We start from the raw sequence: 17759 nt of genomic DNA on the forward strand, positions 1-17759 counted from the left end.
TCCTAGATTGTTCAAATTTTGGCTTTTGGTAGTGGATTTCTCGTCAATGGCATACCAGCAACTGATCAATGTATTCATTGAAATAATTTTTGATCGAACCTATTGTAGCACAGAGTGACAAAGTTTTCGGTAAACTTTTTTTATTTGAGCACTATATCTTTTTTCAACGAGGATCGGTTTTCGACTCTCAAACATATATGCGAATGCATTCATTTATTAGATCGTAGCAGTTATTTTCTTCATACATCTCGCGTGATTTTTAAGTTGCGTTAGTGTAGCTCATATCTAGTTACCATCGTTTTCCTTAAACATCTAACCTACCAACTTGATCATCTAAAGATTTTGTGAGAGCACCCAGGTCTTTAGTAAAAGTAAAATTTGTGAGCAACTATAAAAGAGAAGAAAATTATACGCTCTGGCAAATGATCCGAACGTATGGTCGCATAAGCATGCTTTGAGACACTAAAGATCACAGGATGTCGGCTTATTCAAAGAATCAAACAACTTATCATGCTTTCATGAACGTGCTGAGCATCCTTTATCTGCTTATTGTAGAGCGAGTAACGCGTATTAATTCACCCCAGTTCAATGTATGTAGTGGAATAATTTGTATACCTACATGTTCCTAGTATTTTTTCTCAACTTGATTTAGATGTACAGGAATGTTCAGAAGGACTTCATAATTGTCATTATAACGCAACATGCAGCAACGCCGATGGCTCCTTTCTTTGTGAATGTATGGTTGGTTATACCGGAGACGGTGAATCTTGTATAGACGTTGATGAATGCGCAGAAGATTTTAACGATTGCCATAATAATGCAACGTGTTCCAATGATGGAGGTTCTTACATTTGTGAATGCGACAGTGGATATTCCGGAAACGGGAAATCATGTACAGGTATCATAAATGTCCATTTACGTATATGTATTCTATATTTTATTCCGTATTCTCATTCCCTCAGATATCAATGAATGTTACAATGATTTGCACAATTGTCATTCTAATGCCACCTGCATCAATGACGATGGATTCTTTTTCTGCGTATGTAACCTCGGGTTCACTGGAAATGAGGAATCATGCAATGGTAAATTGCTGTAAACGACATCAATGTTCGGTTGAAACAATTCATCTATTTATTGTTCAATATGTTACAATATTTAATGTATTTAGTGGAATATTTTGTTCATGTTAATATTCTTATTATTTTTTTATCAATATGTTTTAGATGTAGACGAATGTTCAGAAGGAATGCATAACTGTCATTACCACGCAATCTGTGGCAACACCAATGGTTCCTTCATTTGTCAATGCCATGTTGGTCATACCGGAGATGGTGAATCGTGTACAGACATTGACGAATGCGTCGAAGGTTTTCATGACTGCCATATTAACGCAACATGTGACAATTCTGAGGGTTCTTACATATGTGCATGCAACAGTGGATATTCAGGAAATGGGAAATCATGTACAGGTATCATAAATGGCCATTCAAGTAGGCCTATATGTATTGTATATGTAAAGTTTCATTCGTTATCTTGATTATGTTTCAATACAGCATCCATTGTGTACACTGTACAGGTATCATAAATGGCCATTCAAGTATATGTATATGTAAAGATTCATTCCTTATCTTGATTATGTTTCAATACAACATCCATTGTGTACGGTACAGGTATCATAAATGGCCATTCAAGTATATGTATATATAAAGGTTCATTCCTTATCTTGATTATGTTTCAATACAACATCCATTGTGATAAAACGTTTATTGATCTCGAAGACTTTTCGAGTGCCCCTTTCAAGAGCTAACGGCACACTATAGGGATTTAAACAGAATGAAAAGAAATAATCAAAAACGCGAAGTATGACGTAACAATCAGAATTGTATACCATGAAGTCCGCAATGAAACAATGGTAACAATAACGAACTTTGAAATGTGAGGTACGATAGTAACAGCCCCATTTGAAAATAAACAATTACAAACGCGAATTAGAATAAACTATTCGGAATTTGGTAAGTTATAGAGAAAATCTTTTTGTCTACATAAATAGGCATGGTCAACTGCATAATGGTTATTTCTAATACTTTTAAATGAAACAAGTATCTGCCTCGCGCAATTACAATGAAAATCTCGTCACTATGGTTTTTAGCGCAAGAAGGGTTTTCACTTAAATGTTGACCGATCAACGAAGCGTATTATTGATAATCGTCATAAGAGTCAGTTTTTGCAGCTAATTTTCATTGGCGTTCGAACTTCGGACGGTCATTTGCACAAGTTTCTGAGCGAATCAATTAGGGGATGTATTGCGTTATCCGTTCAAACAGTCTTTGTGATGAACGTCCTACATACCTATTATCATAGTGGCACTCATATTCGTAGACGACGTTACTTGCAATAAAGGCAGGCAGTGCGTCCTTTCGAAAGTTTGGCTGAAGCGATTTGGGTTTATACACCTAATACGCAATAACACTATTATAACAACGGTGAACTGCCGATTTGATTAATTTTTCGAAACGATTAGACATGTTGCCCGTAGCCGAGGTAGGTGTAAAAATGTCTGGCATTTTTCTGGTTCATATCTGGCAGCTTGATCCGAGCGTTTTGCCACCCTCGCGATGTAGCATTTCAATAGATGCTCTTGATAGCCATTTGTTGAGAGAATAGAATGGATCTCATCCAATTTACGTAAAAAGAATTCTGGCGAACAGAAGCGCAGGCCCGTTGAACCAGAGTTGATGTTAGGTTGCGTTTTCGCCGCTTCGGATAGAAAGAATCCCAACGGATATATTGGCCAGTGAACGTAGGCTTCCTAGACACTAGTGGTTCTCAACCTTTTTGTGTTCGCGGACCCCTTTTGTACCGTGACGGACCCCGCGCACCCCATCAAATTTTAGTTCAAATTTTGCTCAATTATAGTGCAACCGTCATCCGTGTTGTGCGAGTATCAACTCAAGGCTAGTGATAAACAGTAACAAAATAACCGTTCGTGGAAACCATATCATACTATCTGTATAAATATGGATAGACTTTTATTATTTTGAAGAGACTTCTGCAGCTGTATTTCTTATTTCTTGAAATTTGTGGCCGTGTCTTGAAAATTCACGCCTTCGATTTGGTACAAACGAGTGCCGAAAATCTATTTCCACATAGGTAGCTGGCGGCGAATATAATATTAACGCCGGACGCTTCTGACGACATATTTGAGCATATATGTGGCACCAAAATTGAGAAACGGATTTTTCAATGCAGTTATCACTTTCAGACTAGTCATTTCTATATAGCAGTTCATCTTCAAGATACTCTGGAATAGCGGTTATGTAATATCACAGGAGAAAATAGATTCCGTGATGAGGTTTCAATCCCTTATTTTGAGACAGAATAGAGAAAAAACTATATTAATCAATCCTCAACAAAACATCTTCAAACATATAATATGTTTGTATCAGTAGGCTATTGGCAACTTGGAAATTAAAATAAGTTTGCACCAGGGGTGTCAAACATACAGCTCGCCAGATTTTATCCGGCCCGCGAAGCCATTCCGAGTAGATCGAAAAATGTTTGTATTATCCAGCACATTTGTGACAAATGTTGATTTGTTTGGACGAAAATTCTTCCGTTAAATATTCCCCCAAGACAGCAAATGTCCAGCCTGTTCGCAGGCCACATGATAATCACCAGACTGCGGTGTTTTGGATTCACACTTGTTACCACTATAGGAAAAAATCAGTGACAGTGACACCCAATTTCGAAAAGGCAAAAAAGTGCACATTGAGTTGAGTTTTATGGAATAATATGCCAAAAAGTAGTTATTCACACAAGCGAAAACGACAATGCCGGACCGTTATATGACGTTTATATGGATAATATATTATTTACCCAAAAATTATAGTTCAAATATCAGTGCCTGGTCGCGCTGCTGTATCTTTGTGACTTAAAAGGTCCCCGGAATATAGAGAAACCCGAATCGTGATCTAATAAGAATGCAACAAATTCGAAAGTCCGCGTTTACAGTTTAATCTCTTGTATTCCTCACAACGCATACACAAAACACGGCTAACGACTGATTAAGACTTAAGCAAAGGGAGCATAGAAATAAGTGAACTTGTATCGTCGTTACCGCCACTGTTTTAGCATCGGTTCATAAGTATATTCAATCAACCAATCATCATAGTCAAATTCACTTGTTCGCGAATAAAGGTGTTGCTACTTGCAAGAATAAAGCCCCTACGATCCGTGATGCAATTGTATTATACTATTATCTATATATGCTTGGTAATATGGTGTTCAAGTGAAAAGCGAAGCGTGCGACCCGCGAGCATTTGGAATGTTTGAATCCGGCCCGCAACGTAATTTGAGTTTGACACCTCTGGTTTACACAGTAGGATGTTTAATCTCATAAGGCTATTCTATTGATGTGCTTACTGCAGCATCAGCAGATTGAAGCGGAACTGTTTCGTGATTTCCCTAATTTAAAAAAGTTACAAATTTGTTTCCAATCGATTTGCAAATTTATAAGTCTCGCGGACCCCCGGTTGAGAACCACTGCTATACACATACGTCAAAAACTTTGTCCTGATCCCTCGACCAACACGTCTAAAATGGAAGGGACGAATCAGTTTCTTTTTCCACAGTATGTAGAGCCGAGCGGAGACAATTCAATATTTTGAAGAAAATATTACACTATTACACTCTCTTAAAAGCGACAAAGGTGTCATCGATTTGCCTAAACATCAAGTCGTTGACGCTAAATTTAACGCAGCTAGTAGCAAGTAACATAAAAGTCTTCGAGTTCAATAAATATTTTATTACAAATAATGTTTTATTGAAAAGCATCTTCAAGTTCTGTACTACGAACCAACTATTCATCCTGATTACTTCAGATATCAATGAATGCTCCAGTAATTTACACAATTGTCATTCGCATGCCACCTGCATTAATGACGATGGCTTCTTTGTATGTGTATGTGACCCCGGATTCACCGGAAATGGAAAATCATGTGATGGTAAATTGTTATAATATTACATCAGCTTATTTGTCAATACTTTATAGTATTTTTAGTGAAATAAGTTGTATGTGTAATAATAAATATTATATTCTCGACTTATTTTAGATGTAGACGAGTGCTTAGAGTTTCATAAGTGTCATTTCAACGCTACCTGCGACAACACCGATGGCTCCTTTATTTGTAAATGTGATAACGGATTTGCTGGAGATGGTGAATCGTGTGCCGACATTGACGAATGCGTCGAAGATTTTCACGAATGCCATGTTAATGCAACATGCGACAATGGTGAAGGTTCTTACATTTGTGTGTGCGACAGTGGATATTCGGGAAACGGGAAATCTTGTACAGGTGTCATGAATGTCCATTTTTAAGCCAACGGGTTGAAATATATAATTCATTGCGCATTCAAATTTCATCAGATAACGATGAATGCTCCAGCAAATTACACAACTGCCATACAAACTCCACTTGCATCAACGCCGATGGCTCTTTTCTGTGCGAATGCGATGTTGGTTATTCCGGAGATGGTGAATCGTGTACAGACATTGACGAATGCATTGGGGATTATCACGAATGCCATATTAATGCAACCTGTTCCAATAACGAAGGTTCTTACATTTGTCAATGCGACAGTGGATATTCGGGAAATGGAAAATCTTGCTCTGGTATCATAAATGACCACTTGTGGATTTGTATATAATTTATTGCATATCTTCATTTTCAAGATATCAATGAATGTTCCAGCAATTCACACAATTGTCATACAAACGCCACTTGCGTCAACAACGACGGATTCTTTGTTTGTGTATGTGACCTCGGATTCACCGGAAATGGAGAATTATGTGATGGTGATTTGTAAATGATGTAAACGTTTTGTCATAACAATTCATCAAATAATTTCAAATATTTCATAGTAGTTTTAATCGAATACTAATTTGAATGTGTAATGATAAATATTATTTTCTCAACTTATTTTAGATGTGGACGAGTGCTTAGAAGGATTTCATAACTGTCATTTCAACGCAACCTGCGGCAACACCGATGGTTCTTTTTTGTGTGAATGCGATGTTGGTTATATCGGAGATGGTGAATCGTGTACAGACATTGACGAATGCGTCGAAGATTTTCACGAATGCCATATTAATGCAACATGTTCCAATGATGGAGGTTCTTACATTTGTAAATGCGACAGTGGATATTCGGGAAACGGGAAATCATGTACAGGTATCATAAATGGCCATTTACATATATGCAATAGATATTTCATTCCGTATCCTGATTTCCTCATATATCAATAAATGTTTCAACAGTTTACACAATTTATCGCTGTGATTTTATCGGAATTCCATGATTTATTAAAATGTTAACTTTCGTTAGTGAACTATCGTTGGCCGATTGCAACTGATCAGAATTGGTATTTAAATACTATTTGATATAACCTGGGCTCTTGTAGCACAGAGCGACAGTGTTGTCGGTAAACTTAAATTTTGTGCTTTTCAATATTTCTGCAACGAGGACCTGGTTCGACTTTCAATATTATATGTGGATGCGTTCATTATTACTCGTAATTCATTGCGCATCCTGATCTCTTCAGATATCAATGAATGTTCCAGCAATTTACACAATTGCCATACAAACGCCACTTGCATCAACGACGAAGGATTCTTTGTTTGTGCATGTGACTTCGGATTTACCGGAAACGGGGAAGCATGTGATGGTAAATTGCAAATGACGTCGAGTATTCGTTATGACAATGCGTCAAATTTTTGTTCCATATATAATAATGTATTTTGTGGAATAATTTACACGTGTAAATATTCAAATCAAATTTCTCAACTTGTTTTAGATCTGGACAAATGTTTAGAAGGAATTCATAACTGCCATTACAACGCCACTTGCGTAAACATCGATGGATCATTTCGTTGCGAATGCGATATTGGTTATAGTGGAGATGGTGAATCGTGTGCAGATATTGACGAATGCATGGAAGATTTTATTGAATGTCATTTTAATGCAACATGTTCCAATGGTGAAGGATCGTACAATTGTCAATGCGACAGTGGATATTCTGGAAATGGGAAATCTTGTACAGGTATGATAAATGACCATTTGCAATTTTTTTACATCTAATTAATTTCGTATCCGGATATGCTTATCACGACTTCTTGATATATCAATGAACGTTTCAACAATTTACACAATTGTGATTCAAACGCCACTTGCCGCAACGACAATGGATTCCTTGTCTGTTTATGATAACTCGGATTCACCCGTTGGTATATTGTGAAGGAAGACGGCGTATCGCTATAACAATTCATCAATTTCTGTTCAATATTTCATGATGCATTAAGTCAAGGGTGGGCAAACTACGGCCCGCGGGCCGCATGCGGCCCGCAACACCGTTCTGTGCGGCCCGCGAGAGTCTAAAGAAACTTTTTACAAATATTGATGAAATGCGTACTAAACATCGAATTAATGCAGCGACTTGATTAAACTTTTTCTTTGGATATTTCACCATGATAATTTAAAGGAAGTGGTTCTTAAACTGGGGGTGCGCCCCCTTGAGGGCGTGGAAGCATCTGAAGGGGGCGCGTAGTTGAGATCAACTGAAATTTTTTTTCGCGCTACGCGCGATTTACATCCGATTCAGAATTATCGCTCTGTATTTAGTCTGAATTTCATATTTAAAATTCACTCATCCACAGTCGTAACCTTCCATGCCATCAAACTACCCGTTGGAATTGCTAGCATCCTGGTTGCGTTTTGTGTTATGACGATAAGGGAGAATCAAAATCTTTTACCATAATAAGGGGGTCGTGTCTTAAAAAGCTTGAGAACCGCTGTTCTATGGTCAATACTTTCAATATTGTTTTTTATGTTCAATGTCTGGCACTACAGCCCGATATCAAAGCCCACGCAGTTTGAAAGGTTTCAACTGCTAAACATCACAGACATCCTAAACGAGATTGACATAATTCGCATCACGAGTGCGATTTCAGATTGGCCACTCCAGTTTTAATTATTTCAGTGATGTGCTTGTAAAAAACGATTCACGAGTGTCTTGGGTTGATTCGATCTCTGTATGCGTAGAATTAGGGTAGTCATATTTGATCTGCACACAGTAGAAGCGTGTTTGAAGCTAACATTGTTATGATGCTGTCAGCATTGTGTGTCCTGGAACTGAGCCAAACGTGGAATTAGCAAATCTTTAAATTTCAATCCTCCTTTAGGAATTGGGACCACCGACTTTCATCTCTATAGTTTTGACAAATTGGTTATTGAGGTCGACCAGCCTATATGAAATCTCGCCATTCTTTCTGCCCCCATGTATACGATATCATCAAAGCAATGCTTGGTTTGTTTTAAACTAGCATCTCCATGTTTTCACTATATAATCAAATACCAATACTATATAATCCCAATTTTATATAGTGCGGCCCGCGAATGGATTCAGATGTTGAATGCGGCCCGCGAGCTCCAAAGTTTGCCCACCCCTGCATTAAGTGGAGTAATTGACATAAGTAAATATTTATATTGTTTTTTTCAACTTGTTTCAGATGTAGACGAATGCTTAGAAGTATTTCATAACTGCCATTACAACGCATCTTGCGGCAACATCGATGGTTCCTTTCTTTGCGAATGCATTGTTGGTTACACCGGAGATGGTGAATCGTGTACAGACATTGACGAATGCGCCGAAGATTTCCACGAATGCCATGTTAATGCAACATGTTACAATGCTGAAGGTTCTTACATTTGTGATTGCGACAGTGGATATTCGGGGAACGGGAAATCTTGTACAGGTGTATTAATGTCAATTTAAGGCAACGGGTTACATATATATAATTATTACGTATCCTGATTTCTTCAGATGTTGATGAATGCTCAAGCAAATTACACAACTGCCATACAAACGCCACTTGCATCAACGCTGAGGGCTCTTTTCTGTGCCAATGCGATGTTGGTTATACCGGAGATAGCGAATCCTGTACAGATATTAACGAATGCATGGGGGATTTTCACGAATGCCATATTAATGCAACATGCTCCAACAACGAAGGTTCTTACATTTGTCAATGCAACAGTGGATATTCGGGAAATGGGACATTTTGCTCAGGTATCACAAATGAACCCTCTTTAAATTGTTTGATTTGTTATAATTCATTGCGTAACCTCATTTTTAAAGATATCAATGAATGTTCAGGCAATTTACACAATTGCCATGCAAACGCCACTTGCATCAACCACGATGGATTCTTCGTTTGTGTATGTGACCCGGGATTCACCGGAAAAGGAGAATCATGTGATGGTAAATTGGAAATGACGGAGACTTCCGTTATAACAATTTATCTAAATATTTTTAAATGTATTATAGTATTATTAGTGGAATAAGTTGTAAATGTAATAATTGGGGCTAGTTTTTATTGCACTAAAGTCGTGAGTAAGTTGTGCCTATTTTTACTAAAAGTTGCAGCAAAAAGTCGCATTTGTACTGATTTTTTCAGATATCAATGAATGTTCCAGCAATTTACACAATTGCCATACAAACGCCACTTGCATGAACAACGAAGGATTCTTTGTTTGCGTGTGTGACATAGGGTTCACCGGAAATGGGGAATCATGTGACGGTAAATTGCAAATGACTTCGAAATTTCGTTATGACAATGCATCTAATTTTTGTTCCATATATCATAATATATTTAGTGCAGTGGTTCCCAACCTTTTTTTCACCCACGTACCATTTCAACAAGTTACGCCATGAAGAAATATCAAGTGAAAATCGAGTGCGTCTCACGAAAGAAAGTCATTTCTAGTACGTTCGGGCGATTCCAATAAATTTTTACTCTATCGACAATCCTAATGAACGTCAAGAAATATAACACCATGCAACAAAGTGATCATGAATAATTTTGTACCCAAGTTTTTCGAAGACACCTGTTCCGACGCGTCACTGAAGTGAATGCGTGACGCTTTGTCAGGTGTCGGATCCTGTCTGCTATACCCTAAATCTGGCTCGGACTATAGTCAAACCGTTGCGTATCAATCCTCTTCTGATCACAAATTCAAGCAGTCCAACCGAATAATACGGAACAGCTTGTTCAGAATAAGACATGTAAATAGCAAGATTCGCAAAATTGCTTGCTAGTCCGATAACAGTTGAATGGAGAAAGAAATAGCAGCAACAGAGCAATATAAAGGTAAACGAAAACGGACGATGCAACAATTCAATCAACCAAGCATTAAATCAAACAAAACAATAAAGAGTTGTAGATGAGAATAATGGAATGAAAATAAAGGACTATTGAATTAAACTGATTCCCTAAAACATCCAAACTGATTAACTAAAACATGACTCGTCAAAACAACACCCTCTCCATCAGTTACGCCTGTTAATCTGATCACGTGGGCTGAGAATGGATAAATATTTGACAGTAATATCTGAAACTACTAATATTATCGACGAAATTCTTTCACGAGATCGATAAAAATAAACACCTCAACTATAATAACTCCCTTTGGTAAAAAAACAACAGAATCTACTCGCGTTCCATCTGGAAGACCTTCGCGTGTCACAGGTTGGGAACCATTGATTTAGTGGAATAATTTACACGTGTAAATATTCAAATGAAATTCCTCAACTTGTTTTAGATCTGGACGAATGTTTAGAAGGAATTCATAACTGCCATTATAACGCCACTTGCGTAAACATCGATGGATCATTTCATTGCGAATGCAATATTGGTTACACCGGAGATGGTGAATCGTGTACAGATATTGACGAATGCGTGGAAGATTTTTTCGACTGTCATATTAATGCAACATGTTCCAATGATGAAGGATCTTACAGTTGTGAATGCGACAGGGGATATTCGGGAAATGGAAAATCCTGTACAGGTATCATAAATGACAATTTACACATTTGATTATCTAATTCATTTCGCATCCTGATATGCTTTTCACGATTTTGTCATATATCGACGAACATTTCTACAATTTACACTATTGTTATTCCAACCCTACTTGTCACAACGACGACGGATTCTTTGTTTGTTTATGCGACCTCAGATTCACTCAAAGTGGGGAATCTTGAGACGGTAAATTGAGAAGGAAGTCAACGTGTCGCTATAACATTTCATCAATTTCTGTTCAAATTTCATGATGGAGTAATTGACAAATGCAAATATTCGTTTTTTTTCAATTTGTTTTAGATGTAGACGAATGTTTAGAAGGACTTTATGACTGTCATTACAACGCAACTTGCGGTAACACCGATGGTTCCTTTATTTGCGAATGTGTTGCTGGATATACTGGAGATGGTGACTCGTGTGCAGACATTGACGAATGCGCCGAAGGTTACCACGAATGCCATGCTAATGCAATGTGTTCCAATGACGAAGGTTCTTACATTTGTGAATGCAGCAGTGGATATACTGGTAATGGCAAATATTGCACAGGTATAACATGAATATGAGCATTTACGAAGCTGTTATTTAGAATTGTAGCTTATTCTTATTTTCATAGATATCAATGAATGTGACGTTAATTTACACAATTGCCATTCAAAAGCCACTTGCATAAACAATAACGGTTTCTTTATTTGTGTATGTGACCTTGGATTCAACAAAAAAGAGGCATCATGTGATGGTAATAGTACATTACGTCGATGTTTACTTGTAACGAATCATCAAGTCTTTGTTCAATATCATATATTGCATTTATAGTGAATTAGTTTGCATGTGTAGATACTCATATTTTTATTCTAAATTTGCTTTAGATGTTGACGAATGTGAAGAAGAACATCATAACTGTCATGACAACGCATCTTGTGGCAACACCCATGGTTCCTTCCTTTGCGTATGTGATGCTGGTTATACCGGAGATGCTGAATCATGTACAGACATTGACGAATGCGCCGAAGGTTCTCACGGATGCCATATCAATGCAACATGTTCCAACGGTGAAGGATCTTACATTTGTGAATGCGACAGTGGGTACTCTGGAAACGGGAAATCTTGTACAGGTTTGATAAATGACCATCTACGAATCTGTTAAAACTAATTTATTGTGCTTCCCGATTTCGTCAGATATCAATGAATGTTGTTTCTGCGCGGCACGCGAAATGTTCGTGTGGCGACTATAGGCGCAGAAGCCTGTCTAATCTTGACGATTGGTAACGCCAGTATAAATCAAACACAGTCCTTTACTACAATGATTGAATATATAATGACACAAAGTAGGCAAGGGCAGAGTAAACGTAGGATTTATAACAATGCTTCACCGCAAATCTTCCAACCGTCCTTACAAAGTAACCAACAAAACAGTTCGACCAATTGAATATATAGGGAAAAGAAAACGCGAGTGATAATGACGATTACACCGATCAGTAATTAAACAGAAAACACACGAAACAAGGTAATGCCGTACGCACGCGCTAACATCCATCCCCCTTTGACTGGTCACATTCAACCGAATAGTCTCTCTCCAGTAAGTGGAGTTTTTGAATGGGTCTCGTGAGAAATCCGCGGGCTGATTTCAATTTGAACGTCCTCACGAGGCCATCTTTGCTTTTAAATGCCTTCATGATTCTGCCGACTTTTCAATTCGAGCGCGTGTATCCGTAGTCCGCAATTAAAGGTCAACTATATCGACCAAAACAACTTTGGCTCATTTTGTAGGTTTTTTTATGCTGATTCCAATAATATGCATCCTGCCTTCTAAAATTATGTATTTTCTGAGATATCGCAGTGCAAACTGCCGACCTCTGAGAAACGGCTGTAAAATCAGCAACCGTGTCGATGACGTACTACCAGGAGGATTTTGCCGATACATGGGACACTGAATGGGATGTCTGAGTCAATCGTGGGTTGCTGTCTTCGCCTAAACTGCCTGCTGCGGCGTTGTTTTGATCCGTCGTGCCCGACTGGACTATTCAATCTTCATTTTATGGTAGTTTAGGTTCTATAAATTGTGATGGCTTGTGTAGAGGGAGTACAGAAGCCAACGTGCAAGGCAAGTATCCAGTTATGTTTCCATCCCATGTATTGATCCCATGGAAACGCCGACTCTGTAAGGATGTGGACGGCTAGATGCCCTGCACTTCAATGAAAACAGATGCAGAGAGAAAAAAAGCAAGTCCGGAGAGACGCTTTTTGCAGAAAAATATAAGGAAGGCTGTATCGTTAAAAAAGTGCTCACCGATGTACAGTATTGTTCAATAAGCTGCTGTAGTCATTGATTGCTTTGAGGAGCACTTTGCCATCATTCTTCCTATTCCACAAAGGATGCTGTACAAAGGTGAAGAACGAGTTCTAGAGGCATATCTGTCATTCAATCATTGACCAGTTGACCACGAGGTGTGACCAGAACCCCCTCCCCTTGCTGCTGCACGTGCAAGATTGCAACGAGATCAAACCATCATGATGATGCCGTGTTACGGAAGGTGATTATTATTTCAACCTCACTTTCCCTAACAACTTCATCGTTTTGTAACTTCAAACCACCCCTGAGATAGGCTTACATAAAAAAAAACTTGTTCTTGCTGCTGGCTTTCACTTGGATATTGAACCGGTGTTACATCAAAAAAAAGTAAATGGAGTACTAGTGAGTGTATATCAGTGGTCGGGAACCTATGGCTCGCGAGCCATATATGGCTCTTTTGGGTATAAGATATGGCTCATTTCGAAATTTGTATTTTTATGCTTAATTTATCAATATTGCAGCAACTTGTTAATAATCTTCAGCACGACCGGCATAATTATTTTTGTTGTAGTACAAACATGTCTTTGAGTATCTCGTTAATACAGTGGCGTATCGAGGGTTTGGTGCTTCGACCCCCGTTTCAAAATCCTCAAATTTAAGTTGCTGTCGCTCCGGCGACGAGTAGCACTCCCGAATTCGATGTACCCGCCACGAAATCTTGGATTGGACGATACGCTGATAGATCAAAGAGACTAGGAGCAGTTTCCAAATACATATTGGAATTCACAATTACAAATATAAATTACAAACAACGCCATAGCTATCCACGTTCTCGATTAACGTAGCTTTGTATAGTTGCTGTTAAAATGTAGACGTGTGACGCAACGTTATGTTACGGCCGAATACTTTGATAATTGAGCAGTCGAATCGGAATCAGAGCGACAATTACATTCGATTATTATCTGACATTATAAATCTATGATATTTACGATGAATTGCGCTATCACAGGCAAGGCAGGGCCCGGCCGTGCCTCACATATGCCTTACCTCTCCTTTCACGCTTTATTTTCGAACAATTAATAGGCACGTTGCATGATTTTTGTAGTAAAAATGTTCAAAATCGAGTAGATATGTGTGGCACTGCCTCACTTGCCTCACTTGCCTCCCCTGACCCCACGTTACTGACACATCACACATTGCAGTGGGTGTATGTACATACTGCTGTATAGTGATCATGTGTGGCTCCACCTACGTATGTCCTCACTCCTCATGGGTACTCGCATCCCGTATAACTGAAGAAAGTCTCTAATTTTGTATGAACAACAATATTATCAACCAGACTACAAAGCTATCAGGAATACCATGCAACACCAGAAATTCATTAACTGTAAAAAGCTGTTGTCCATGTCTATTGGAAATCTAAATGGCAATTGTCTTAAGCTTCGAAAAATATCACAGGCCTCTCAGTGCAATACACTTAAAAATTTATAACTTGCAAAAGATCTATGTAAGTTTCGCATACTCATTTACTCAAATAAGGCAACCAGCATGATTAGCGCGGGTTTTACAGAGAAAATAGGTGCAAACGACGAATCCAATGTAGTGATTTCGAATTTACGCTATCATGACGTAGCAAATTTTTATTGTGACGTAGTAATTGATTGACATGTATGGCTCTTTGGGAGTTAAAATTGAAAATATAGGGTCAATATGGCTCTTCGGACGAAAAAGGTTCCCGACCACTGGTGTATATGATTGAATTTCTGCTGTAAAATTATTATTTCAGGCACGTTGACAATCCTGGCTGAGGGCATCATGCTGAAGCATAACATCAAAAAAGAAAATTCGCTGAAAAATCCTGGGAATATCAAGACTTATTCACACAGATTTATTGAGATGATTTCCTTCTTTCATTGCAATTCTTGCGATTCTGTATTTATTAGAACCCAATAAAAGCTTTATACGTTTATGTATGTATGTATTAGAATCCAGTGCAAGCTTTTAAGTAAAGCCATTTTATTACATAAAAAGATGAAGTGGCAGTGTGAGAACTGATCAGCGATGTCGGAATACTTAGAATCCAGTACATGCGTTGGAGCTGAATTCCTGTCTCAATGAATCTAGTCGGGTCGAACGTCTCTGAAAAGTCAATATGTATTAGTTATATGCATCGGTCCTCAAGCTTAGATCGTCAGCATACCGCACAATCTTACATGCATACGGTACACTACCGTAATTGTTTTGACGTACAAGCCCAATCATTTGACAAAACAGGACGGTACTTTCGTCGTCCAGTAATCACTAAGTAATTGTATATGTACCATTCAATGGCTTAACCTATATATGAAAATTCCTCAATGGTGTAGGAATCAGATTTACTAGACACCGCGTAGCTATCAGTCGACTCCACAGCTTCATCAGAGGTTGACATTATCCCACTTCAATACATGCACCACAGCCTCGGCACCAGAAATCCTCCTGGTACTACGTCATCGACATGGCTCATTGATTTTACAACCGTTTTGGTCTGTGGTAGCATTTTGCGACTTTTGCTGCTCGATATCTCAGAAAATACCTAGTTTTAGAAGGTATGAGGTAATTTTTTGGAATTAGCATGTAAAACTCTACTGAATGAGCCAAAGTTGTTTTGGTCGATATATTTGACCTTTAAACAAACGTCTCCGACGTTTGGAACAGAATTCCTGGCTGAGTATCGCTACAGCCTAAGAAACTGCACTAATTCTCATTTTAATGTCTTGCTGGTTATCTTGCTGTCAATTCTAATAATTTGTTAATGTCTATACCAGTGCAGCCACTCAAATGTTTTGTTCTCTGTACACAATATTGTTAGGTCTTCAGCTTTCCTGGCAGAGTATCATTCCACTTTCTAGACTTGAGTATATATCTCTCCAACTAGCTGCCAAATAACTGATTCATTTGGATTGTTGAATTGATCATTTTTGACAGAATGTGAAGAAATTTTAGTCAAGAATTCTTTTTGTGTTAGTGGCTGTTTTCAAAGATTGCTGAAGTAGTCATCGTTCGTTTCATTTTTTACACCGGCATTATTTACTTGCCAATTCCGTTTTGGAATAAATTACCGCAAATGTGATTAATATGTAGTAGATAATGTGGTGTGTGTGTGTGTACGCAGCCGTGATCAGGTTATGCCCAGTGGTAGAAAACAGGTTATTATATCAGGATATTCTTCTAATGTAGGATCTACATTCTACTCACCATGTTTAAAGGCTGTAGCATCTACATAATATTTACATTATTGAAGGACATGGAAAAGACATTGAATTGAGTCGACACAAAATCCCCCTTTCTACTACCTGCCGAGCTCTAATATCTACTATATCGGACTCCGCTTTCTACATCTTTGGTCTGTACTGTGTTTACTGGGAATGTTCGAAAACCCATTTCTTTCTTCTGATCAACGTCGGAAGATATTCCTTCGACCATCTCGACCAAAAATGACGCAACAGCGTTTGAAGATAGCGAAATCGCTTCGAGACGTTGACACTGGATTTGGCCGGGAAATTCGGTAGATGCCGCAGTGGTCGACTAATTGCTAAATGAGCCGGAGTGATTGCTTGCGGATTCCCCGGATCGGAACCGAGATACGTCAACGGCCGTTGGTTCATCGAGTACGGCCGTTGGTTCATCGCACACTCGATATCTGTCAAAATCGTGTAGAGTTCAGTGAAGTTCAATTTTGCCTTACCCAGAATCTTTCTGAGAGGTTCTTTATTGGATCTGTTCATCCTCTCGTAGAAGGCACCGCGGTGTGGAGCGCGTTCGGTAATGTATTTCCACGTTATCCCGTTGTCGGTAAGGAATTTTTGCAGAGCTTCATTGTCTGACCGCTTTTTGAAGGACACGCGTGTCGAAATCTGAATTACCTTTAATATAAATTGGCCCCGTGAAATCCAACCCGACCTCAGAAAATGCCGGAGTAGCGCAAATGCGTTCCTTTGGAAGAATGCCCATTTTCTGTTGGAGTGGTTTCGTGTTCCAATGTCGACAGACGATACAATTTCGCAATAACCTTCTTACCTCGCTCCTGATATGAATAATAAGGAAGCGCTCACGAAGAATAGCGATGGTTGTGTCCTGAGGAGAATGGGAGTTGCTTTCGTGGACATGTAGAATGAGTTTTACCACTAACGGCCCCTTGGCGGGAAGAATAATTGGAGAACTCGTGAACTCTGGCAAATCACACAAACTCAACCGATCACCGGCAACAATCAGCTCATTTTCGAGGTCTATTCTGGGATCTATGTCTTTTATTTTTGATTTATTCGAAACGTTCCTACCTTCGTCGAGATTTTCGAATTCGCTGCTAAATCTTGAGCGTTGAAGGTGACGTAAAAGGAAGTATTCCGCCATTCTGAACTCATTTGGTCCAACGAAACGATTGCTGCACTCTGGATCATTTTCATATAATCACGATGCCGCCAACGCAAGATTCTCGCTGTAATACGAGCAATTTTGGAATAGTTACTGTAGCGATCCACATAAAATGGAATTAGTGGCTGCGTGATGTTC

The 17759-nt window shown here is 38.6% G+C and overlaps 1 protein-coding gene across 1 annotated transcript; it reads left to right on the top strand.

Annotated features, from left to right (window-relative positions):
* Positions 1–1165: 1165 nt before the first annotated feature.
* LOC145436553 (uncharacterized) lies at positions 1166–12535 on the top strand. Its single transcript, XM_080313915.1, has 16 exons — positions 1166–1472; positions 4884–5006; positions 5115–5357; positions 5429–5674; positions 5735–5857; positions 5988–6233; positions 6604–6726; positions 6856–7101; positions 8567–8812; positions 8881–9126; positions 9196–9318; positions 9515–9637; positions 10659–10904; positions 11219–11464; positions 11532–11654; positions 11785–12535. The coding sequence occupies exons 1-16, from the start codon at positions 1187–1189 to the stop codon at positions 12060–12062; spliced, it is 3267 nt and encodes a 1088-aa protein (XP_080170041.1). The 5' UTR covers positions 1166–1186; the 3' UTR covers positions 12063–12535.
* The last annotated feature ends 5224 nt before the right edge of the window (positions 12536–17759 follow it).

Source organism: Botryllus schlosseri, chromosome 3 (assembly GCF_051294905.1).
Source record: "Botryllus schlosseri isolate E-star chromosome 3, Bs_hap1, whole genome shotgun sequence".
Classification (NCBI taxonomy): Eukaryota; Metazoa; Chordata; class Ascidiacea; order Stolidobranchia; family Styelidae; genus Botryllus; species Botryllus schlosseri.

Coding starts and splice junctions, on each gene's coding strand:
- LOC145436553 (XM_080313915.1), top strand. CDS start 1,187: ATGTTAATATTCTTATTATTTTTTTATCAATATGTTTTAGATGTAGAC. Junction 1,473..4,883: donor AAATGGGAAATCATGTACAG/GTATCATAAATG, acceptor TGATTACTTCAG/ATATCAATGAATGCTCCAGT. Junction 5,358..5,428: donor AAACGGGAAATCTTGTACAG/GTGTCATGAATG, acceptor AAATTTCATCAG/ATAACGATGAATGCTCCAGC.